General features: G+C 40.6%; 1 protein-coding gene across 3 annotated transcripts in view; it reads left to right on the top strand.

Moving 5' to 3' along the window:
* Positions 1-26,403, top strand: part of GRM7 (glutamate metabotropic receptor 7) — a 382,004-nt gene that overhangs the window by 295,487 nt on the left and 60,114 nt on the right. For 2 of the 3 annotated variants that reach the window (XM_053378122.1, XM_053378123.1), the window contains exon 8: positions 3,168-4,103. The exons of the other annotated variant lie outside the window; for it this stretch is intronic. In XM_053378122.1, coding sequence (XP_053234097.1) covers positions 3,168-4,103 — 936 coding nt within the window. The remainder of the gene's footprint in view (positions 1-3,167; positions 4,104-26,403) is intronic. 3 annotated transcript variants of the gene reach the window in all.

Below are 26,403 nucleotides of genomic sequence, written 5' to 3'. Positions count from 1 at the left end.
ATATTTTGTCAAGAATGAATCTGAGTAGCTGAATAAATTTTGATCCATGGTCCAGATTTTGTCTGGTTAGGCTCATAGGCTTGAGCAAATGGCCTAAAGGGCACACATCCAAATCATAGTTTGTACAATCCATTGAAGCCCCACAGTTCCAGAATATATAACGGTATTCAGGGCTGTATTCAGACTGCACTGTGGTATCTTTTGCAGGAAATGGATACCTTTCACTCTCCTGTCACTGGTGGTTTGTGCAAAACATATGGTGATGCTCTGGTGATGAGGTGATTGTCACCTGTCAGAGATTAAAGTCCCCAGTCCAGATTTATATTAGACTGGACCAGATGATTTGAGGTTCTGTCAAAAATGGATCTATGAGAGAATGGCATCTAAAATTCAGTTCCTCTCTCTCCAACAGAAATGTGACGTGATGAGTATTTGAAAAGGGTGTGGGTCAAAAATGCAAGTCCTCTACTCAAATTGATCTAACCTATTTCATGTTCAACCCCCTGCCCCTTTGAGCCAGTTCCAAAATAGGCTTAAATGCCTTGTGGAGCATGCTTTGGGACGCATGCTCCACAAGTCACCAGTCCTTATTCTCCTACAAGTACAGCCCATGTGGGGATTTTGCCTACAATGAGTAACTTGTTTTCTTATAGGATAAATAGACTGGGGATTTACATGGAAAAGAGAAACCAGTTTGTGTTTGTGTCCATCATTTCCAGCAATATACAGTAATATAAAGTGGTAAGCAGAAATCCCCATGTGAACAAACTTTTCTTCCTGAGGCGGCATGTTCAAACAAATGTGAGTTCTGAAGGAATTAAGAAAGGTTTTCCTTTCTGCATTTTTTTCTCTTTTTTTGGTCTGTCATCAATCTCTATCATTCAAAATGTGTAGCAGCCTCAATAAATGGCGCTTGAGGGACCACAGAGCGAGAAACCACTCTGGAAATAGAGAAGTGTGTTTTGGCTGAAACTGCCCTGAATTTCTACCAGCAGGTCTACCTAGCAAGTATTGCTAACTCTAACTGACAGGAACTCTAATGGGTCTAAATAAGTCTTCCTTTCCTAGCCCTGCTACCTGAACTTGAGATAACTTTTTCAACTTCAGTGACCCTGCAATCTTGAACCCACAAAATATATGCTCTGTCACTGAGGAATTACCAGGCTTTATCATATATTAACAGACACACACACACACACACACACACAAGACATACACACATACAACCACAACCACACACCAGGTACACATTATTTATTTGTATTTGTTAAAAGTCTGTGACATCCATTTGATTTCCCAATTTTACTTAGCTGGTTTTGTCAGTGGCTTTTGTAACAGGTAAAGGTAAAGGTACCCCCTGACCGTTAGGTCCAGTCGCGGATGACTCTGGGTTTGCACACTCATCTCACTCTATAGGCTGAGGGAGCCGGCATTTGTCCACAGACAGCTTTCCAGGTCATGTGACCAGCATGACTAAGCCACTTCTGGTGAACCAGAGCAGCGCACGGAAACGCCGTTTACCTTCCCACCAGAGCGGCACCTATTTATCTACTTGCACTTTGACGTGCTTTTGAACTGGTAGGTTGGCAGGAGCTGGGACCAAACAACGGGAGCTCACCCCGTCACGTGGATTCAAATCACTGACCTTCTGATCGGCGAGCCCTTCTGTAATGGGTAGTTTTCCCATAATTAAGTTTTTTGCCAGAAGCAACAAAACGATTAGCTTTTGGAGGCTACTAGTTTAGAGGTATGATGAAGGGCATTCTTGCTAGACAAAAAGAAAAGGAGAGGAAAGGAAAAGAGCATCCATAATTTTCCATGGATTTCTGTTCCAGTTTTGGCATCTTGTTGTGGAGAGAGGCTCAGAACTCACAGGGTTAAGAGTTCTGAGTGACGTCTCACATTTTGAGGCGTGTTTTAGAACACTGAAGGGAGGGTTTTACTGCGTCTCTCAGAGTGTGTGTGTTTGCTCCGAGGAGAGAGCAGCAAGATGTGCGCTCTGTCGCCGGGAAATTTATAGCTGTTGTGTTTTGCTAAGGAATAAAGACTTTAAAGATAAGGAGACAGCCTGCGTTTCAGCCTGAATTATTGCCCTCACACAGAACGACGTTTCTGCTTCTGTTCCGCTGTGTTTACTTGCTGCTGGAGTCAAAGGTCTCTGGGGGAAGACCAGAGCCGCGCAGAGAAGTGTGCCGGACGCCATTGGGCTCCATACTTGTATCATTGCTCCATTATATTGGTTAGTTTCAAATAGAGAAATGTTTCTGAATATGAAATTACATTCCCCCCCCCCCCAGATGCATATATCCAAAAGCCCCAGACCAGGTTACTTTTTATTAGATGGGTCATGTGGCAGATCTATGTTGCACTAAAGAGGGATTCATGTGAACTTTTGTATGTTGAAACATGTGTGAAAGAATCACTTGCATTGGCTAGGCCTTCTGCCTGTCAGTGGGGTGGGTGTGTTCCCCATGTCCTGCAGAAGCTGCAAATTTCTCTTTAATTTAAACTAAAGGGATGGAGACCCCTTTATTCTAAACTTTACAGCTGCTTCTCCCTTACACTGCCTCTGGACTTCGAGAGCATGGCCATTCATTGTGAAAACCCCTTTAGCTTAAACTTTAGACACAGCTTTTGCAGATTGCAGGTGCCTAAATCAAATTCAGACTCCAGTGTTCATTAAACTATTTCCAATTTTAAGAAATCTCTATGCCTTATAAGGTTATAAGAAGTTATGCATGGCTAGATGAGCATTTACTGTGTTGCAAAGAAAACGAGAGAGAGAATGCCAAAATATTTCAGCTGATAAAACAAACTTCATCATTTCAACAATCCTGGATCCTACATGCAATTATTTCCTATACCATCTCCCTAATAACCTTTATATCATTTGCTTATTATTTGCTTCCTGTGTGAAATTTTAATTCTATTTTCTCTTTCTCAGCAACAGCCCTCATTTACTTGGTGGTGGATTAACATGGTTCTATCCATTTTACCCAAATATATGTACAGAATTGAATCTGCACAGATCAAATTTTAGCAGAAAATGGATTGTTTCCATGATGCCATCTGTGCACACACTCGTTTTCCTTTGTCGTTACTAAGGGCTGCTTGATACCTACTTCCAGATAACCAGTCTTATTTACTTTGCATTTTTTTACCCATAGATGGATGAAATGCAGTGGGGCAAAGGAACGAAGAAGGTCCCTACTTCTGTCTGCAGTCTTCCCTGTAAACCGGGAGAACGAAAGAGGATTATTAAAGGGATGAGCTGCTGCTGGCAATGTGAGCTATGCGATGGATACCAGTACCAGTCTGACGAAGTGACCTGCAAGATCTGCTCCTACAGTCAACGGCCAAACGAGAATCGTACAGGATGCAGCCCTATCCCTATTGTGAAGCTGGAGTGGCATTCCCCGTGGGCAGTCATCCCGGTCTTCTTGGCCATGCTTGGAATTATTGCCACCATTTTTGTTATGGCAACCTTCATTCGATACAACGACACCCCCATTGTGCGGGCTTCTGGAAGGGAACTCAGCTATGTTCTATTGACAGGAATATTTCTGTGTTATATCATCACGTTCTTGATGATTGCCAAGCCAGATGTCGCCGTGTGCTCCTTCCGACGTATCTTCTTAGGATTGGGGATGTGCATAAGTTACGCAGCTCTGTTGACTAAAACAAACCGCATCTACCGCATATTTGAACAGGGCAAAAAATCAGTGACAGCACCCCGGCTTATTAGTCCAACGTCACAACTAGCAATTACTTCAAGTTTGATATCAGTACAGCTTCTTGGGGTTTTTATTTGGTTTGCAGTTGACCCACCAAACAGTATAATAGATTATGATGAGCATAAGCCTATGGAACCAGATCAAGCCAGAGGAGTCCTCAAATGTGACATTACGGATCTACAAATCATATGTTCTTTGGGGTATAGCATTCTCCTCATGGTTACATGTACTGTCTATGCTATCAAGACTCGGGGTGTCCCGGAGAATTTTAATGAAGCCAAACCCATTGGATTCACTATGTACACGACTTGTATAGTATGGCTTGCCTTTATTCCAATATTTTTTTGCACTTCCCATGCAGCTGAAAAGGTAGGTGAAAATCAAGTAACTCATGGGATGATTTTTTTCCTATAAAATATACGTGGAAGTTTTTATTTAAATGTGCTTCTAGAAATGGGCTAAATGGCTTGACAAAAAATGGTTTCTTACAGCTACAACAATACATGATGTATTTGCCTCCCACCTCCTGCAGTTAGTTTGTAAGTCATTTGTTTGATGAAGTGGCAGATGATGGTCAGTAAGAATCAGCTGATCCATCAGTTCCTTGTCTTTCAGCTGCACCTTTTTTTAACAAAATGGATAGAACGTTACTATTTTAATGGGAGGGACAGCTCCTTGCTTTGATTACAGGATATAAAGTCAGCATCTATTGAAAATAGTTTTGTGCCCTAATCTGCATTTTGGGAATTCAGAACCACGGGGCGCAAAGGATCGCTGAGATGCGTTTCTCAAACTAGGTATTGTGGTGCAATCCTATTAACATGAATAGACTATACCCAGTGGTAAGTATATAAAAGATTGCAGCTTTTGTTGTGGGAAATATGGCTACAATTTCTAAATATGAAGGTTCAGTGTTGCCATAACCAAGCTGTTTTTTTGACTTGTACACATTGCAGTGTGGAGCCTACTTGTGTAGGTTCCCTGTGCAATTGGAAATCTTGTAAGATCACAGTTATAAATTGTGCAGGGAGCCTACAAAAATAAAGAAGGTTCTCCACTACAGAAGTTCAGTCCCCAGAATGTGGAAGCCTGCAGCGACAGTGATGCAAAGGAAGGCGAGCTGTTGTTTGAAGAGTACTCTAGACTTAAACATATGCATGAATTTCTAATTGACTTTATTGTGCCTTAGTGGAAGGAGATTCCACAACTTCCTTGGAAATACATTTTGCATTATAACTCTTTTGGGTTTTGCTTCCAATCAATATTGTATCCACTTTCTAAAATGCATTTCTTCAATTTAGTTAGGAGGATGTCTTCTCAATTGGTGACAAAAGTTTTCCTAACGTCAGGATACATTATATCCACAGTAGTCCTTCTTGTCCATTATACCCATTTCCACATCAAAGAAGAAAAATTGGGTTGGTTGGTATGATTTGTTGTTAACAAATGCATTTTGACTCCTAGGAGTATATATACTTGCATAACAGACTTGTCGTCCAAACAAGTTTTGCTCAATTCTTTTGTATTTGCCTATTATTATAGCCATTTCTCAGACAAAACTAGATTGTATGCTTCTTCTTCTTTTTACTTATTAAATTTAATTTCCTTCTGCCTACAGAATTTGGGATCTGAAGCAATCATTGTCAGAAGACAATGTTTTGTAATCAGACTATATATGTATGTATATAAATGATATATCTCTACGCACTGACGGAGGAAGAGGAGTGCAGGGGGAGCGCACTACCCCCGGCAGCGTGATCCCGGTGGTGTGCCATCGCGGCTGCGCCCCGCCCATGCTGGGTGCCATGCCCCCAGGATGCATGCCACGCCCCTGCGGGAGGTGCGCCACGCCCCGGGACACGCACCAGCCCTGCCTTGCCTGCTCTCCGCCCCCCAGTGCTGGAGTATGAAGCTCCGCCACTGTCTCTACAGAGACAGTTATCACTTAGCTTAGTAAGTGACATTGCACATATGTATAACAAAGCAGGGTACAGTGTGATTCATTGATCTCACCTCTTAGAAGGCCACGTGCAGGTAACATTTGCAAGTCCTATTCCATTTACAGCAGTGGACTAACCAGGTAATTATTCATAAAATCAAAGCTGATTCTGTGAGCAGGCAACAACTGACCAAACTAGATGTGAGGGCTAGAGTTTTGTGAATGGAACTATCTTAATTTCTAATACTGGGAAATAAACCGCATTAAGATAATAGTATTGCTAGGCCTTTGAATGTTTCTCCTTGTACCCTTTTCCTAATTCAAATCCCTTCTGAATGCATTTTGAAATGTTCAAGTACATGCACATTGGGTTGTGCTCCCTATATATTGATTTAGGTTTTCCTATAATACCGGCATGGATAACATCTGGCTTTATTAGTTCTTACAACATTTACATGTTGAAAAATGGCATTATATTATAGAATATAACAAGGGACTGTAATGTTGCCTTGGAATAAAATTAAACTATATGAAAATGTGAAGAGAACAAGAGCTACTGATGGTTTAATGGTAACATTTCTGGAGGCTTTGTTATATTCAAGAAGTTTTTAATATTAGAAAATATTCAGGAACTTAAATCAGAAGCAATAAAAATTGTCTTGATATTGATATTTTTATAAGACATAATAACATAAATGTGACCAGAACATTATAATGTGACTAAGAAAAAGGGATTTATATATTAAAATGTGCACATTCTGATTTTAGAACAAGCACATTGTGTGTGGCCAGCATTAACCCCAATTATACACATATAATTTACTTAGCCTAATCACTGTCTTGCAATTAAAAATTAGTTTTCAGCAGAATCTTTTCTGTGCTAACATGACGGGAAGAGATATATACTGTGGTGAGGGAATTGGGTTTGTGATGGAAGGAGAAAATGTTTGGGAAAGAACTGCAGGTGTCCTTACATTTTAGTGTATTTTTCATCTTTGTTGGAAGCCGCCCAGAGTGGCTGGGGAAACCCAGCCAGATGGGTGGGGTACAAATAATAAATTATTATTATTATTATTATTATTATTATTATTATTATTATTATTATTACCCTTCCTTCTTGTTCAGACTTGTGAAACCCCTTGGAACTATGAGGAAAGGAAATATTAAAAAAGAAGAAGAATATAGATGCTGTTGTGATATTGTGGAGACACAGGAGGTCAAGTACCTCTCTGCCCTCCTATGATTTATTAGTTAAAATTATTTCTATCACACTTTGTGGTTAACAAACAAAGCAATTTTAAAAATAAAAATCATATAAACCAACATAAGAGAGTGTAGCCGATTAAAAGCTGAAGGTAACGTGGTTGCTTATTTCAGAGACTATTAGGTAAAGCCATTTACCATAAGCAAGGCTGGATTTAGGTTTGATGGGGCCCTAAGCTACTGAAGGTAATGGGGCCCTTTATATGTCCAGCTGTCCTTTGACAACAACGAATTGGTGCTGTTTTTTGTGTTGAATATATGCTACATGGTATTTTATGGACCTAATAGGTATCTAAAGCCATTTGCACATGTTGCCATGTAACCAGTCCATGCAGAATGTAGGCACCCTATATAGTATATAGAAATGAGCAAACCAGTGATATTTTAGGGAGCAGGCTAGCATGCGGGGTCTATTACTTAGCCTACGCAACACAAAACACTGTTGCTACATGTAGGTTTTATTTTATTTTTTATCTTATGTTTTGGAAATGTACATGCAGTTTTGTTTTCTTTAATTTTTTTAGGGGGCCCTAAAGAGAGTGGGGCCTTAAGCTATAGATTGTTTAGCTTATACGTAAATGTGGCACTGACCATAAGCTGCAGTGTTAAATTAGACTACCTTGTGATTTTGTATACAGCCTTCTTATAGTCAGTGAAGAGTCATCACAGGGGAGAATTTACTGGAGGGAATGCTTTCAGAAAGTGAAATACAGGGTCATTACCACTTTCCACGCCCCTGAAATAGTTTCTGCCACAGCCACAATGGCAGTAGTGCAGGCACCTATAAGATTTTTGCTGTGAACTCACCTGAGGAAGAACCCCATCATGGCTGGCTAGCAGAAGCAGGGAAGGCAGTGGCAAAGGCACCATTGGCAATTACAGGTAGCCCTGTGAGCAGACACAGGTGGAAGCCACAGGCATGCAGACCCATGGATGACAGAGGGGGAAAAGAAAGATACCCACTGTTGCTCCCGGTCTACCATCCGAACCATGTGACGCATGTGCCAAGGGCCAGATTTAGGTTTGATGAGGCCCTAAGCTACTGAAGGCAATGGGCCCTTTATATGTCCAGCTGTCCTTTGTCAACAACAAATTTTTGCTGTTTTTTTGTGTTGAATATATGCTGTATGGTCATTTATGGACCTAATAGGTATCTAAAGCCATTTGCACAGAACAAAATATGTATTTTACCAAAGTAATTGTTGAACTGAAATACAATTAAGAAGAAGTATATTAATAGTGAAATACAATTAAGAAGAAGTATACTAATAGTGAAATAATTATTATGCTCTAACTTAAAATGATTTTTTATTCATAACAAACTTAATAATGCAAACACATTGGCATTTCACAATAACAAAAGTTTAATTTTATTTGTTTTTTATCTTATATTTTGGAAATGTACATCCAGTTGTTTTTTTCCTTTAATTTTTTTTGGGGGGCCCCAAGATAGTGGGCCCCTAAGTTAGAGCTTCTTTAGCTTATATATAAATCCGGGCACTGCATGTGCCCATGCTACCCCCTTACCAACAATTAGCACAACAGCTCATCTGAAAGCGTTCTTCTTATAGAGATTGATTCCTTAACAGATCTTATTGCGCTAGCTTTCTTCCTTATGAGAACGATGACTTCCTTGTAATTGAATTGTGAACAGCTGAATCAAAGTCTTTCTCCACAGCAATGGGGAGTTCAGAATAGCTGACATCCCCGACTCACCATTTGCTGTCCAACTAAACACTGTGGCGCAGCACAGCTTATTAACCTCTCCCTTTGGCAGCGAGTGTTGTACAAATGAAATGCTAGTGATAATGCTGCCAATATAATTGGCCTGGACAACAAAACTGTTTTAAATTCTCCCCAGATCTGTGGATACCTTGATCAGGAGCAAAGGCAGCCTCCGAGAAGTGTTAGACCAATTATAGAAGCTATAGGTTTATACTAGGATCAATACAAAGTGGCACTTGAAAAGAGCAAAAACAGCCCCTGTAAGGTCAAGCCACGCACAGCTAAATCAATAAGCCAAATTGAATCAAAATATTAGAATAGCAAGTGAGACGATAAGGAGTTGAGTGAGTCAAGCAAGTTCTCGAGCAAATTATTCATGTGACTGACACACAAAGCATATAATTATTCTCTGAAAGCTTCTCCCTTTTCCAACAAATGCCTTTCTAATTCTTACTGTATTTTTGTTCTTAGTTTTTTAAGCCAGTATACATTGTCAAGAAATCAGTATGCATTTAAGCCAGTATACATTGTCATCAAATGCTTGGGGCTGTTTCACACATAACACTTACATATTAGAAAAGGAATAATATGTTACCGTATATAGTACTTGCCGATCAGAGGGTCGGCAATTCGAATCCCCACACGGGGTGAGCTCCCATTGCTCAGTCCCTGCTCCTGCCAACCTAGCAGTTTGAAAGCACGTCAAAGTGCAAGTAGATAAATAGGTACCGCTCCGGCGGGAAGGTAAATGGTGTTTCCGTGCGCTGCTCTGGTTCGCCAGAAGTGGCTTAGTCAAGCTGGCCACATGACCCGGAAGCTGTACGCCGGCTCCCTTGGCCAATAAAGTGAGATGAGCGCCACAACGCCAGAGTCAGTCACGACTGGACCTAATGGTCAGGGGTCCCTTTACCTTTACCTTTATATCATTATCTGTATAGCATTATGCGATACCCATGCCTGTGCATATTTTGTTACATGAACACATACAAAAAGTCACATTCACAATGATCCACATGGATTTGTTTATGCTTTTCCCTACACAGAGTTTCTTTATGTGCAAAGCTCATTAGCGAATGCTCAAGTGTTCCTTGGCAAAGCAGGCATTGTTGAAACTGTTCCCTGGAGGTAGAAAGTTAAAAATATCCCACAAAACCGGTTGGGGGCCAAATTATATTTCATTAAATGTAAGATCAGAATTAATATGCCTGTTTGATGGGTTGCTGTTGGGTAAACAACAACTGCCGTCAAGGCTATGATATGTGAAGAGCAGGATTAAACATCTCTTTGTGTGCCACAGTCCTAAGGAAAATCACCCTCACACCACTATAGCAGTTGCCTTCCCACAGCAAACAGCAGTTTCAGGAGGGTGATTTTCATTGAAATGGCAGAGCGTGTCTCAAGGGTTAACTCTCCTCCTTACCCACCTGTTGCGCTCCCCCACAGCTGTTATTTAACAACGCCAACTAGAAAAGTTAGCCATAGTCACAAATATACCCTAAGGCAAATTTTGGCCCTGAGAAAACAAAGCTCTTTGCAGAAGCAATGTGAAAGTGCTTATCATATTAGAACAAACTCTCCTTGAGGCTAATGTGTGTCTTCAATCATGTATTTTTCTGAGCATCCATTAAAGAAATTCATGTTTAGGTTGGGTTTTGAGGATGTGTGGGAGGATCAAGTGCTTTTGTTGTCAGAAGTGCATTCTGCAAGGTTTTTGACTATTACATATGAACCCAAGCCATCCATTTTATCTAGCAGTATTGCACTCATAGAAGGTGGCTAGAATTATGATCTTGGAACTTATCAATATTTTTCAGCATGCTGAAATGATGTCAAGGCACTCTTTGAGATGTCTGTGTCTGTAAAGCTGTAGGCAAGGTGCTCTAGCAATTTTTTTAAAAAAAATCAGAATTTTTTAAAAGTGTATGGATAGAGCAACTGAAACAGTATGCATACTTCTTTCTGCCTAGCTGCAGTGAAGAGTAGCATGGTTAGGAGCTGGCATTGATCACTGTGTTCCCACAGAAGCTGTGTCCATCATCACTCAGCCTGACTTCCTCTTCTGAGTTGCTCTTCCTGTGCTCAAGCATCCAATAGAAGAATATCTCACTGCATCTAGCTGCGAAGTCTAATTGGGGATATATTTAGGTTTCTTTGAACTTTTATATTTTATTTTTTTTAATAAATGTTTATTAAAATTTTTCAAAACAAAAGATTCATCATTTCAAAGTGTATCATTTCCATACATAAGGTTCATATAAAAAACAAATACAACAGAAAAACAAGAATATATAGCAGAAAAAAAGAAAAATAGAAAAAAGAAAAGAAAAATGAAGAACCCTTTTTCTTAAATTTTTAAAGTTCCATACCCCTCTGTCTTGACCTCCTCACATCCCCCTTTTTTGTGTTCCTCTTTATTCCAATCTAATTCAGCAAATTCAAAACCTTATTTAAGCCATACTTAATTTTACATTCTTCTAATTATTATGTCCCAATTTTCCATTATTTTAATCCATATCTCCTCTTATATACTATGACATAATAATGTTCTGTTCATAGCCCCCTATCCTTTTTAACATTCTTCTTTTAATTCACCTTTAACCAAGTCACACAAACCCTGTTGCCTTCACTTCCCACATCATATTAACACTCCAAGATTTTACAATATTTCTGTAAATAGTCCTTAAACTTTTTCCAGTCCTGTTCAATCAAATCTTCTCCCTGATCGCGGATTCTGCCAGTCATTTCAGCCATCTCCATGTAGTCAATCACTTGCGTTTGCCATTCCTCCACGGTGGGTAAATCTTGTGTCTTCCAGTACTTGGCAAGAAGTATTCTTGCTGCTGTTGTTGCATACATAAAAAATGTTCTATCTTTCTTTGGCACCCATTGGCCAACTATGCCCAAAAGAAAGGCCTCTGGTTTCTTAGGAAAGGTACTTTTGAATACCTTCTTGAGTTCATTATATATCATCTCCCAGTAAGCCTTGACCCTTGGGCATGTCCACCAAAGGTGAAAGAATGTTCCCTCAGCTTCTTTACATTTCCAACACTTGTCAGGCAGGTGATAAATTTTTGCAAGCTTGACTGGGGTCATGTACCACCTGTAAATCATTTTCATAATATTCTGAACTTTTATAAACTATCATTATTATCTGAAAGGCGTTAGTAATCTCTTAACGTTGATTCTGTGTTTGAGTATGCTTAGTGGGGAAAGTGTGAGGAATATAAGCAGCTAATTCATCGCCTCTATTTTTTTATTGTTTTCCTTACATATTCTTTTCCAACAAATTGTAATAGCACCATACATTCCCTTTGACTCTGCCGAGTCGCGACCCCCCTCCCTTCCCCCAACTGGTATATTTATCCTCTTTCCATCACGCACATCATTCTCATATTAGTACTGTTATACATTGGAGGTATTATGTCAATCCTGCTAGTGTCTTGACCTCTTTACAATTCTTCTTTAAATATTCAATAAATTTACTCCAGTTATTTTGGTATCTTTGATCTCCCTGGGCACTTGGGCACTGCTGGGCCCAAGTTGGTGCCCCTGTCCATGGCCTTTACAGGTGTGAGAGACTTCTTAGAACTTCTTAGAACTGGAACTACGAGAAAATGATCTTAGCATTTCTTATTTAAGCTTCCAAAACCATTGATCAGCATGATCAATGATTGTTTAAGAAAGTAATAAAATAATTAACCAATCTGATTGTAGTCCAAACTGACATCTGTAGTAATGCTCTAAGCCACATATGCACCTCTCTTGAATCAAGCATCCATCCACATACATGCAAACAATTTTAATTAGCAGTAAATTACATCTGTGTATAGGTTAATAATTTCAGTGTATTGTTTAATAAAGCTATATTCATCAAAATGTATCCAAGATACCATTAGTTTGTACTAAAATAATGTTACATTTCTTCAACTCTCCAGCCCAAACCACATTTAGGGCAAAATTATACCGAATACTTAATACATTTTTTTTTTCATTTCATGTGCCCTCTTTAAAAATGGAAAGAGCAACTTTTGGATTTTGGGAGTGAGGACTGTTGAGGCGGAGGCTTGCAGAAGGTAGAGAGCGGAAGTTTAACATTACCTCCTCTGTTGGGATCCTGACTCTTCTTTAAAACTGCTATTTGCTTTGGGATGGAATCTTCCATTAACACCAGTTGCTATTAGCGAGGGGCATTAGAACATATGTTTAACCTCTCGTCTTCTTTGGATATTACTTGGTATGTCCTACTAGGTTTCTTTATCAGTTAAAGTAAAACAGAAAACAAATTGTCAAAGTCCTTAATCAGTGGGCATCCCATTTGCTGAGTTTAAGCTTAAAGAAATTCATTTCAGAACTGGCAACGGATGCCCATGATGTTAAAAATATAGCACTTGGGGGTGGGGAATGAGCTACACTATAGCCATGTTAATTTCCCATGAAATTGTTCTGAGCTAGTTTGTGGCAGTTAACATTTTTTTTTATAAGATATTTATTAAGATTTTTTAAAGTATTACAATAAAAATGAAAAAATAACAAAAATACAAAATAAAAATAGTTAAAAACACACAAAGTTTCCATTGCTTATTTTCCTTTAGCTTGTTTCCCGGACCTCCTCATACCTCCCTTTTTTGTATTCCACTTCAAATTGTTGGTTCAGCAAATCCTTACCATTAAATTTTTACCTATTTATAACCCTTTTTTCACATTCTCTTAAAGCATTACAGCTGGAAATCACTTAATTTCTATCCAACATCATTCTAACATTCATTGATTTTACAATATTTCTGTAGATAGTCTTTAAATTTCTTCCAATCTTCTTCCACCAACTCTTCTCCCTGGTCTCGGATTCTGCCAGTCATTTCTGCCAGTCCCATGTAATCTATCACCTTCGTCTGCCATTCTTCCAAAGTGGGTAGATCTTGTGTCTTCCAATACTTTGCAATAAGTATTCTTGCTGCTGTTATAGCATACATAAAAAAAGTTCTGTCCTTCTTTGACACCAATTGGCCGACAATGCCCAGAAGAAAGGCCTCTGGTTTCTTCAGGAAGGTATATTTAAATACCTTTTTCATTTCATTATAGATCATTTCCCAGAAAGCCTTAATCCTTGGGCACGTCCACCAAAGGTGAAAGAATGTACCTTCAGTTTCTTTACATTTCCAACATTTATTATCGGGCAAATGATAGATTTTTGCAAGCTTGACTGGGGTCATGTACCACCTGTATATCATCTTCATAATATTTTCTCTTAAGGCATTACATGCCGTAAACTTCATACCTGTGGTCCATAACTGTTCCCAGTCAGCAAACATAATGTCATGTCCAACGTCTTGTGCCCATTTAATCATAGCAGATTTCACCGTTTCATCCTGAGTATTCCATTTCAACAGCAAGTTATACATCTTTGACAAAATCTTAGTTTTGGGTTCTAACAGTTCTGTTTCTAATTTTGATTTTTCCACCTGGAAGCCAATTTTCTTGTACAAATTATATGCCTCCATTATCTGATAATAATGAAGCCAATCTCGCACTTTGTTTTTTAGTTTCTCAAAACTCTGCAATTTCAGTCTATCTCCCTCTTGTTCCAGAATTTCCCAATATTGCGGCCATTTGGCCTCCATATTGAGCTTTTTCTGGGCTTTTGCTTCCATTGGTGACAGCCGGCAGTTAACATTTTAAAATATTCAAGGTGTTATTGCTGGATTTAATGACCTGACACATGTCTCAGTCTCAGACATGCTTTAGAAATGAATGGCAAGGGGAAGCAGGGTTCTCTTCATCTTTTAAATAAAACCTGTTGAAAATTGTACTTCAGGGTCTTCACAAGCCTACTAGATAGCATGCAGGGAAAAGATTGTACAAGGATTCCCTTTAGAAGGCTGGCTGTATCCTTAGGGAAAGATGGCAGGTGCTGGGGACAGCTATGGCTGCTCCTCCTGAGTCCCCTTACCATTTCCTTCTGCTGGAAACCAGAACTGCATGTTCCTTGTGGTCTGTCATATACCCCTAAACTAGCTTGCTGTCAACTGGTGCACCAAAGGATGCTGCCCCATCGCCATCTTGCCCTTTGCTTCAGTCCGTAAAATATCTTGTGCCAGCCAAGGGGCGGTTGGGATTTTTTAATCTAAGTGATTTCAATGACAAAAAACAACTTCCATTTAGCATTCAACATTAATAAGAAGTGAATAAATTGAAGCTGAAATTACATAAGGTAGGAAGCCTGGTGCTTTGGGGCCTACTAAATAATTTTAAGAATGTTTTGAGTGGCTGTTGTTTTCTCTGTTAACTATTCTTCCAGGTGTTGTTATCTTTGGAAAGCAAAAGTGAAAAACATAGCTAAATATTTCAGTGTGCTAGAAAAGCTGACTTGTTTCTTCCAGAATAAGTAATGGCTCAGGAGAGTGGGCTTAAAACAAAACAAAAGAAAACATTATCCTGAAACTCTTAAGTCTATCACAAATTTATGTTCTTTCCAGATAAAACAGTGAGAAATGTTCATTAGGAAATTAATGCTAAAATAACCAGAGCTCTAGAAGAGCCCTCAAGACAGTATTAAGATGGCAATGAGAAAAAATGCACAAAGCTTATATCAATCATTTTATGTCTTTGAAATACAGTTGCATCAAATTAATGCAGAGAAGTTAATGCTCCATTAACATTTCACTTCACAGAGTGATTCTCATACTAGGTTTGACTCCAGGTCAGTTTAAAAAGTATTGTTTTTGGGGTGAATTGAAAGTTCTGCCCATGATGCTTCTTCTGAGATGGTTCATTCATAGGTTACACTTACCTATAAGTGATGTCATACTAAGTTTCTTTATCAGTTAAATATCTGATCAAGTCTTACAATGGTGTAATTTGGATGATGTCCAAAATTATCTGGATTGTTTCCATTTTTCCTTTAAACTTAATTTGTATGTCATTTTCATGTATTGTTTTGGAATGTATTAATTAGGTAGGATCACCTTTAAATACAAACTGAATTACATTTCTCCATCACTGCTAGGGGCACCTAGTACACTCTCTCTCTCTCTCTCTCTCTCTCTCTCTCTCTCTCTCTCTCTGTGTGTGTGTTTTTGTGTGTGTGTTAGTTTATATTGTTTACTATGCTATAATATAGGCTACGTGGCCTTTTGGTGATGTGTGGTATGTATGTTTCTTAATAAGTAAATAAATGCTGACAATACCTATAAGGTAAAAGATAAAGGACCCCTGGATGGTTATGTTCAGTCAAAGGTGACTATCGGGTTGCAGCACTCAGCATTTGTCCACAGACAGCTTTCTGGGTCATGTGGCCAGCATGACTAAACTGCTTCTGGCGCAACTGAACACCATGATGGAAGCCAGAGCGCACGGAAATGCCTTTTACCTTCCCACCACAGTGGTACCTATTTATCTACTTGCACTTTGGGGCATGCTTTTGAACTGCTAGGTAGGCAGGAGCTGGGACAGAGCAACAGGAGCTTACCCTGTTATGCAGATTCGAACCGCTGACCTTCTGATCAGCAAGCCCAAGAGGCTCAGTGGTTTAGACCACAGCACCACCCGCATCCCTTGACAATACTTATACATTTAACACATAAGTTTGCAAACATGCTTGCCACCTTCATGATTTACATTCATGATGTGTACTTAAAACATTATGGGTGTACACCTAAAAATGAAATCTGCAAAGTGGCCCATAATATTGTATTTGAATTAATTTACTAATTGCAGTGGGATACACCAAAAGGGAAAAGTTTAAAAACAGACAAAAGGAGCAGAATGTGGAAGACATAAATTTATTAGAATAAACGTGTAAATTAGGGGATGAGAATAGGCTAGTTGTTAAAAATATTTTTTTAGTTACCATTCTGAGACCCTGTGCTCCTTCTTCAACTCGTTATTTACATACATGCAGGGACCACCTCTCTCCATATGAACCTACCAGACCTTGAGATCATCCTGTGAGACCCTTATTTTTGTGCCTCCTCCACGAGAGGTCCAGAGGGGAGCAACATGAGAACATGCCTTTTCTGCAGTGGCTCCCCGTTTGTGGAATGCTCTCCCCATGGAGGTTTGGCTGGCACCTTCATTATACCATTATACCTTTAGGTGCCAGGTGAAAATGTTGCCTTTAACCAGGCCTTTGCCTGATTGATATACGATGCCCTTTTAAATGTGTTGTGGTCTTGGGGGGTTGTCTGTTTTTGATTTTTCTTTATCTGTTTTTTATTGTGATTTTATGTGGTGAACAAGTCTACACAAAAATCCTTGTTTCTGTGTTCATAAAGCACTTACATGCTTCTCAAGAGTCTTCAAATATGTTTAATGCACCTTGCTCCTGAAAGATCATGTGAGATGTTTACCAAAAGCAAAAGAAATTCAGAGGTGTGTTGGTTAATAATATATTCAGATTCTAATTACTGAGATCTTCGGGTTAAGGTTAGGGCAGATTGAAATAATTATCTCCTCCTTAGAAGGGCATAAATTAATAAAATATGATTCTTGAAACAACAACAAAAAAGATGCTTGACGTTGACCTGACTTAACCTATCATTTTTTGTTGCATTGAAATCCCCCCTAAAATTTGTATTTTGTCAGCTATGTTGCGGTTGTAAGGTATGCATCTAATTTAAAATATTGAACAGAAAGAGCCCAAGGCCATAATCATGCTCTATATAAATTACTTAGGGAGCTGAATGTTCATTTTCAGTGAGGAACATGCCACCAGCCATTTGGATAGAATGAAAACTATATTCATGCTGCTGTAACCCCTCTATCTCTAATAGGAATATACAGATGAATGCTAAGGCATAATTAACAATCAGTATCCTTTGTGGAATTTTCAGTTATTAAAATCAGTGTCTTCACAATGGAGGGATAATACTCAAATTAAATTCAGATGAAACTGCATCATAATGGTGATATATTCATTTAGGCAGAAATTACTTTTTTAAAAAGTTGGCACCTCCGGAGATAGGTCTCCAGTCACAGAGGAATTCTTTGAAGCCTGCAAGCGCTGGTGCTTTGATGTTTCATGCAGAAAGCAAGGATCCCCCCCTCCCCCGTGTGATTATTCTAGCCTCTTTTGCTGGGTCGATCCTGCCTGTACAAAGGAATGAAAACTAATGTAAATAAAATACACAGAAGCCACAAAGCAGGAAAGAAAGAGAAGATATTACTGAACCTGAACTGCATGGGGTGGGGGGATGAATGAAATATATCCAGGTTCACACCAATTGTGGATGCGTTCTGCTTGTGCTATAAGAACAGAACAGAGTGGAACACAGAATCAGTGAAACATAGAATCATCTAGTCCAACCCCCTGCAGGAATCTCAGCTAAAGCATCTAGGACAGATGACCATCCAACCTCTGCTTAAAAAGTTCCAATGAATGAGAGTCCACCACCTTCCAGTGGAATCTGTTCCACTTTCAAACAACTCTTACCATCAGAAAGTTCTTCTTGATGTTTAGCTGGAATATCCATACTTGATGCCATTGATTTGGGTCCTATGCTCAGGAGCACCATGCACTAACTTCCATGTGACAGCCCTTTGAAGGTGGCTATCAATTATCCTCCACTGTTCCAGGCTAAACATACCCAAGTCCCTCAACCATTCCTCATAAGGCTTCCCCCCTCCCCCAGACCATTGATCATCTTGGTCGCCCTCCTCTGCACATGCTCCAGCTTGCCAATATCCTTCTTAAATTGTGGCACCCAGGACTGGACATAGTACTTCAGGTGTGTTCTGACCAAGGCAGAATAGAGCAGGACTATGACTTCCCTTGATCTGGACACTAGACTTCTGTTGATGCAGGCTAGAATATCATTTCCTTTTTTTGCTCCTGCATCACATTGTTGACTCATGCTAAGCTTCTGGTCTACTAAGACCCCTAGATCCTTTTCGCTACTGCTCATCCAGATATGTGTCCGCCATCTTATATTTGTGCAGCTGGTTCTTCCTGACTAAGTGTAGAACCTGACATTTGTCCCTATTGAAATTCATTTTGTGATGGTCGGCCCAGCTGTCCAATATCTTAAGGTCCTCTTGAATCCGGATTCTGCCTTCTGTGGCATTAGCTACCCTCCAGCAGTTGGGAATCATCTGCAAATTTGAAGTTTGGGAACTACTAATATAGATTGAAGGCTACTTTCCTTCCTCCATCCCATACCCCATTCTTAAATTCTAAGGGGAAATTGCATTCATAATTTTTTTTCTAAAATGCCCTTTGGAACAGCCCATTCCGGGGATAAGGGTGGCAGCTACTAATCTAGTGTAGTTGCAAAGGCATTGAGGTAGATTGAAGCCTCCTTTGCCCCAGTCCCAGTCAAAAGAGTGGGGCCAGTTTTGACCCCCTTCTGCCGCCTCTGAGCCTTCTATCTCCATACCCCCATCTATTCCTGACTCTGTTTCTTGGCAGCATTAGAATATGATAGAATGTTGGGCTTTGCATGCATTGGCACAAGGCTTTGTCATGCACATTTAACGGCCTCCAGCTAAATGTTAAAAGCTAATATTTTTACAAGGCATTGAATGCATCATGTTGACACCTATTCCTTTCTTTCTTCAGAAATTGTAAAACTGCCAGCAGAATTTGAATACCAAATCCTTTGTCCCGCCTGTGACATTACATAATAGTCAACCTCCTAGCTAAAATGACAACCTACTAGCTAAAATGAAATAATTGCCATTCCGCTGGCAATATTTTGAACAGCAAAGTCTAATTATTAAAAGCCCTCCCCTATGCTTATACCTTGATTTTGTTTTAACATCAAATGAGCTGCAACTATAAATAATTCAAAGGGCATATATGATTCTATGATGACTATTATTGTTTTTGGTGCAATGCTGTGCATTCTATTTCACCACATGCACCAACTCCTGCCCGTTCTAGATAAGTGAATTCCTCTCTTTCATTCATGTGTAGCTGAATTAACTTCAGAGTCATTTTGTGTAAATGTGCCATTAATAATGGATGTGAACATGCCCATCAGAAAAGCCACAAATTGTGGAGTAAAACAAAAAAAAAAAGGTTTAGTTATTTTAAACTTTACTTTGTACCTTTTGGTTGCTGAAGTAAGAAGTATCTGCCTCTCCTGTTGCTGCTGCTGCTGCGGTTGCTGCTGCTACTCTTTTCTTAAGGGCTTACAATACTAAATGCAGTATAGTGAGTAGGCTAAATAGCATCTTTCCCCAGTGGCTTGTTGTTTTGCAAAGGAAGAAGGCCTGTGGACATAAACGCTTACATTATGTTACATTTTGGTTACCCATGTTATCAGGTGGAATGACCACTGGTGGGCGAGGCAGATACAAGACAATAGCTTAAGTGTCTAGATATGGGCAGTGACTAATGAGAGTTTTCCCCAAGGTAAACTGAGTATTGCAGGGTGGCGGTAGGGGCAGAGGTATAATCCTGATTTCAGAAGGATAAGTTACCACAGGTCTATGCAAATATTTTGATTCAAGGTTTTTTATCTTCCATAGCTGTATCCTGTATTTAATTATTGGCAATTGTGACAACCTATCCTTTTCTTTCTTTCATTTTAATTTTTTAAAATGTGTTTGTCGTTATTAAAATTCAATGAAAAATATTGGGCGGGGCGGGGGGACATAGAGACCATCTCCAGGGTTGTAGAGATGTCAAGAGCCCATCAGTGGGTCCCATCTCCTTTATTCATGTGTTCCTCTTCCTTTCCTGTTGCATTTTATAATGGGCAAACAAATTCCAATGCATGCAATATTGTGTGGGATTCCCAGGATGACTTAAGTCAGCAATGCCATGCTCCTCATCCTTCCGGTGCTTCCAGCTTCCTCTAATGAAGCTGACATGAAAGTGTGAGTTGAGCACACCCAGTTTCAGAAGGCTTGAGGCAAGGCCAGTCTAGTTTGGAGGAAGGAATGGGGCTGTCTATACAACGTTGCCTGCAGGCAGATGTTCTCTAGTATCATAAGAGAGCAGGGCAGAGCACACCCTCGACTGATTTCCAGAGTAGCAGATGTTACAAAGAGAGTGAGAGGCCCTGAATAGCAGATCTGGGGCTCGTCTTGCTCATACCACCCCAAATGGTTTGTGGTTCCAGATTTTAGACCAGTTTGCCTAGCTACACGTCAGTCTGCTTGTAATTCATTTAAATGGGGGAAAATAGACCCAGCTGTGCATTATTTTGGGCATGCCTATCTACTCTCTTAGTTGGAATTTTTACATCTGACTGAAGGTTTTGTCCCTAATAGCCTGAGACAGACATTATCTCTGGACAGGTGTGTGGGGGGGAACGGACATGATTCAAGTGTTTGTTGTCATTTGATGTCGTGACCAACACTGGACTGATACATTGTCATTTGATGTCGTGACCAACACTGGACTGATACATTTGGAACTGAGTACCTGAACATTAGAGAAACTCTGGCAGCTTATACATGAATTTTTGCAAAAAATATATGCTTAGAAACATTGCCGCTCAGAAACTATAAGTTCCCCTTTTGGAATTTGCTTTTAGTAAGAGGAAGTAATATTTTGTCCAGAGATATGGTGTAGAAGCAAAGCCTAGCACTGGAAGTTGAATGCCAAAAAACAATCAAACTAGTGTCTTGTGTGAAAAGATCATAATGAGGCCCTTAATCCCTTCAAACATAATAACATTATTTTCTGTAAAGCATAATGTCTACTGATTTTAAGCTCAGCCAGGAACACAAAGGAAACCATAGATGCCTTTATTCAGTTCCAAATAAGTTATGCAGATGTTCCTCAATTTTCATGCTGAACACTTGAGCAGGGCTTGATTTGAGGAAACCACTTCAGGAGATCGTGGGGGTGGGGGTGGGAGAGAGACATTATATTTTTCAGCATTTTTTCCCACTGAATACAAATACTTTATCAAACTAGAATATTGACATGTTAAATCAAACAGCAACAGCAGCATTCTCTCATCTGCTTACTTTTGCACAGAGTAATCATTGTTGGTTAGTTTTTTATAGAGCACAGAGAAGTACAAATGAAATGAAACTACTTCCTTGGGTATTGGGTGCACATTCCTCCTTAGGAAATAAAAAAGAGGGATTTCACATTTATTTGCTCTGTAAGGTTAGCCTTCACCTCAGGCTACTTGTTGCAAAACATTTTTGCTCTCTTTTGGAGTTGGAATTATGAGTCTACATTGTTTCATCAACCACATTAGGAACTACTTCTATAAAGAGGTAGGCCGGGTTCCAAAGAACCATAGAATTAGATCTATATACACAGCGGATGGCACTGTGGGTTAAACCACAGAGCCTAGGACTTGCTGATCAGGTCATTGGTTCGAATCCCCGCGATGGGGTGTGCTTCCGTTGTTCGGTCCCAGCTCCTGCCAACCTCGCAGTTCGAAAGCACATCAAAGTGCAAGTAGATAAATAGGTACCACTCTGGCGGGAAGGTAAACAGCGTTTCCGTGCGCTGCTCTGGTTCGCCAGAAGCGGCTTAGTCATGCTGGCCACATGACCTGGAAGCTGTACGCCGGCTCCCTCGGCCAATAAAGTGAGATGAGCGCCGCAACCCCAGGGTCAGCCATAACTGGACCTAATGGTCATGGGTCCCTTTACCTTTACCCATACAATTTTTGAATTTGTAACTGTGATGTCTTAATGTAATGTCATTCTAAGCAGGTGTCAAGGTCCCAATCTGCTGTCCCCATGGTATGGTTGTCAGCAGACAACCCCTTACCCCTTCTGGCCTGGTCTCCTCAGGACTCAGGGTAGTAGGGCAACATCTCTGTGTGTGTGTGTGTGTGTGTGTGTGTGTGTGCATGCACACACACACATGAGAGGGGAAAGGTCAGCAGGAGCCAGTGCACAGCCACATTTGACGCAGACTGATTTCTAATAAGTGAGGCTGAGCAGCTGGTTGAGCAGAGCTGGTGCAGTTTATCCTTTTGGTATCATCACCTGTGAGTAGAACAAAAAGGACGGTGCCAGATTGCTGTAGTACTGTGCTGGAATATTGCTGGTCTTGTACTGCTGCATGGGATTGAGATGTATGTGTGAGACTGCTGGTATTTCTTGGTTATGAGTCAGGGATGAGGCATGCTTGCAATATGAGGATGTGGTGGAACACCTGTGAAAGGAACGGATGTTCTATTCAACCAGCATAATACCCTCTGGACCTTGCTCTTCCCGCACCCCTGCCCTTTCTCTTGCAACACATGCAAAAATTAATAATAATAGAAACTCAAAGAACAATATGAAATCTAAGGATCAAAATGAAGCTATGAATGTTGGGAAATGTAGGAAACGTCTGCGTTAGGTTTGGGCAGGTGAGTGTAGGTGTTTTTTCACTTGCAAGACCACCTGATGCTAAGTTTGCATAAATAGGAAGAGAAAAAGCAATTATTTTACCTTCATAAAAGGACGGAAGGAAATACCCTCACGAAGGATCCGAAATTGAAAGCCTTCCTCTCTCTTTTGCTCTTAGCTATTTATCTGTGCAATTGCTAATGTTTCTGTCACATTGGTCTGAAAGAATGAAAGATTCTATGGCATGTACGTTCCTCTCCTCTGATATCAATCCTGAGGGCATGACAAAGAAGAAACAGCAGCTGGAAGTGTGTCCTGGGGCTCTTGGGTCAAAGGAGGAAAAATCCAAGAGCTTCAAAGCCCAGCGCTCTCTGTCACCTTATCCTACAGGCATGTTCCCGCTCCAGTCCCAGGCTCCAGGGCTCTTCATGACAAATAGACAAAAAGTGGTGTGCATGTATTGTTTTCACAGGGTCAGCTGCATTAGAGCTATGGTGAACTTGGTCTGCTCATGACAGCTGTAGAGCTTTTTATGGATTGCTATATTCTTTTTTATCTCCCCCCCTGCCCCCCAGGCTCTTTTTTTCTTTTTCTGTCACACCTGCTATTCCCCTTTGGCTAGAGATCTGCTTGCCGTGCTTCCTGAATACTGATAGGCCCTCCTCTACATTTTGTGATTCCTTGCTTCAGAATTCATCAAGTATGGGAAATGCATAGGAAGTGTGTAGCAAGGTGGGGGAAAACCATCAGAGCTGGATTCCCACAATTCCCAGTGGATCTTTTCACAGCAATGATAGAACCAGAAAAGATGGCTTACCCCTTTAAGTGTCTCCACCTTTTAGGAAGGGGATAGAGCTTTGGAAACGTAACCAGATCAAGGACAGATGTAAAATATCAGTCGGAGGCAAGATTCCCACTAGCAAAACAAAAACATAAACACCCGGTCTGCCCCATATGCATTATTACAATCTGGATATACTCAGTACAGTGGTACCTTGGTTCTCAAACTTCATCCATTCTGGGAGTCCATTCGACTCCCGAAACTGTTTGAAAACCAAGGCACAGCTTCCAATTGGCTGGAGGAGCTTCCTGCACTCAAGCAGAAGCTGCGGAAGCCACATCAGACGTTTGGCTTCCAAAAAACATTTGCAGACTGGAACACTTACTCTCAGCTTTGCGGTGTTCAGGAGCCGATTTGTTCGGGAGCAAAGGCGTTTGAGTACCAAGGTACCACTGTATTGCTGTTTATTGATTTTAATGTTTTTATGTATGTTGTTAAGTGTTTTGAGATATGTCAATGGGAAGTAGCAGTGCTTTTTTCTGGGGGGATGCAGGGGTACGTACACCCCTAAACATTTTGTGACTCTAAGTTTGGCCTCATTGAGGGGCAGTATTTCAGTATGAGTAGGAAAATGAGAGCACCCCAAAACATTTTTTTTAGAAAAAAAAAGCACAGGGAAGCAGTATGCAGTGGATGCTGGTGTTGCGAACGTGAGCCGTGTGGGAGGGACGTTCACAACCCGCAGCGTTCGCAACCCACAGTGCCGCGTCTGCGCACGCGCAGGTTGCGATTCAGCACTTCTATGCATGCGCAAAGCGTGATTTAGTGCTTCTGTGCATGGCCGAGCGCCGAAATCTGGAAGTAACCTGTTCCAGTACTTCCAGGTTCAGCGCAGTGCACAACCCGAAAATGCTCAACCTGAAGCGTCTGTAACCCGAGGTATGACTGTATAAGCTTTTGAAATTTATTTCCCTAGACCAGGGTGGAGAACTGCTTAAAAACTCAGGGCCCACATTCCTCTGTGGGCAACTTTCCAGGGGTCATGTAGCCAGAAGCAAAAATTGGGTGGACCAGAAGCAGGTGTAGCAAGAGATGTGACTCTTACCTTTGTACAGCAGGTTGTATTCCAGCCTTGTTAAAAATTTCATGCACATGTCTTTCCACCTTGGATCCGAGTGAGAAAGGGGCTTCATCACAGTTCAAGGATACACTTCAAGCAGGTGCACGGCAGCAATGCTGAGAGGTGCAGCTTGAAGAAGGTCTGTGTGGCCTGGGGAGAGAGAGAGAGACCTGCCCTAAAGGGTCCCTGGTACTGTCGGATTAGGCAAAAGGGATAGTCAGGAGGCATGTGATACAGTTCTGCAGCTGAACCTATATAGCAGAGGCAGAGAAACTGGTTTTGGCCTGAGGGCTGCTCTCCCTCATGGACGTGACCTGAGCTAAATGTGGCTGGAGCGATGGATGTGTCTCTCTTTGTACAATGGTTTGCATTCAAGCCACGCAGGAGTCAGAGGTTTCCATTACACAAACACACACCTCTCCATTCTTTGTTCAGGTGAGCAGCATTATCACAGTTCGGGAATGCATTTCAGCCAGGCAGAAGCACCTGAGGAAGTTGCAGAGCAGAGGCAGTAAGGCCTGAATAGAGAGCCCTGGAAGGGCACATTTGGCCAGTTTACATAGCCATGTTTTGCCCTGTGCACAGCTTAAGCGGCAGTTTGCCGGCAAACTACATAATAACTGCACATGGTATGAGTGTAAAAAAGGAGAGATTTATAGCATTTCTAACTTGATAGCAAATGTTTGTTTAAATGGTTAAACAGAAGGCTGTTAGTAAGCTTACCTGCTTTTATGAGAGGCATATTTTATTTCCTTGCCAGCTGTGCTCCTCTCTCTTTTCCATAACGTTTACTGCTCCTTCTTTGATCTTCCCTTTTTCCATTCCCCTCTCTGCTCTTCTGGTTAAAATGTTCTGTTTTCTATGTGTAATTGTTAATATGTGCTATATTTGTTAAATAGTGCTTTTGAAAGCTCAACAAAACGCCAAATAGAAATCATTCAATAAAAATCTACGTTATTCATTCAGCTCTGAATTTCAGCCATAGAAAAGGTTGAACTGATTGCTGTTGTTGTTCCATCCAATCCCACAGTTAAAGAGATTCTGATACTGGAAGAAATAGAAATTCCAGTGAAACAAGAAATTATGTTAGTTTTTCATCTCTTTGGTACTAGCTATGCACAAGTCCAAAGGGGAAGCAGTTGATTAGAGAGGCAGGAAAAGGGTAGGCGGAGAGAATATTTGTTGAAAAATATGCCAAAGTAACAGCTCTGTCTAACTATAATTTATTTTTTAAATGTTAGAAGAGGCTCTAGATCAGGCATAGGCAAACTCGGCCCTCCAGGTGTTTTGGGACTACAACTCCCATCATCCCTAGCTAACAGAACCAGTGGTCAGGGGTGATGGGAACTGTAGTCCCAAAACATCTGGAGGGCTGAGTTTGCCTATGCCTGCTAGACTTTACAGTGCAACATACCCTCCAACATTTCTCCACTGAAAATATACCCCACCCATCTGACTGGGTTGCCCAAGCCACCCTGGGTAGCTTCCAACATATATAAAAACACAATTAAACATTTTAAAAAACCCCTTCCCTATACTGAAGGATTGCCTTCAGCTGCTGGTGTCTGCTTTGCCGGCATGTTCCCCTGCT

The sequence above is a fragment of the Podarcis raffonei genome, chromosome 2, assembly GCF_027172205.1.
Source record: "Podarcis raffonei isolate rPodRaf1 chromosome 2, rPodRaf1.pri, whole genome shotgun sequence".
In the NCBI taxonomy this organism is placed as follows: Eukaryota; Metazoa; Chordata; class Lepidosauria; order Squamata; family Lacertidae; genus Podarcis; species Podarcis raffonei.
This window is presented reverse-complemented; position numbering and strand designations above follow the sequence as displayed.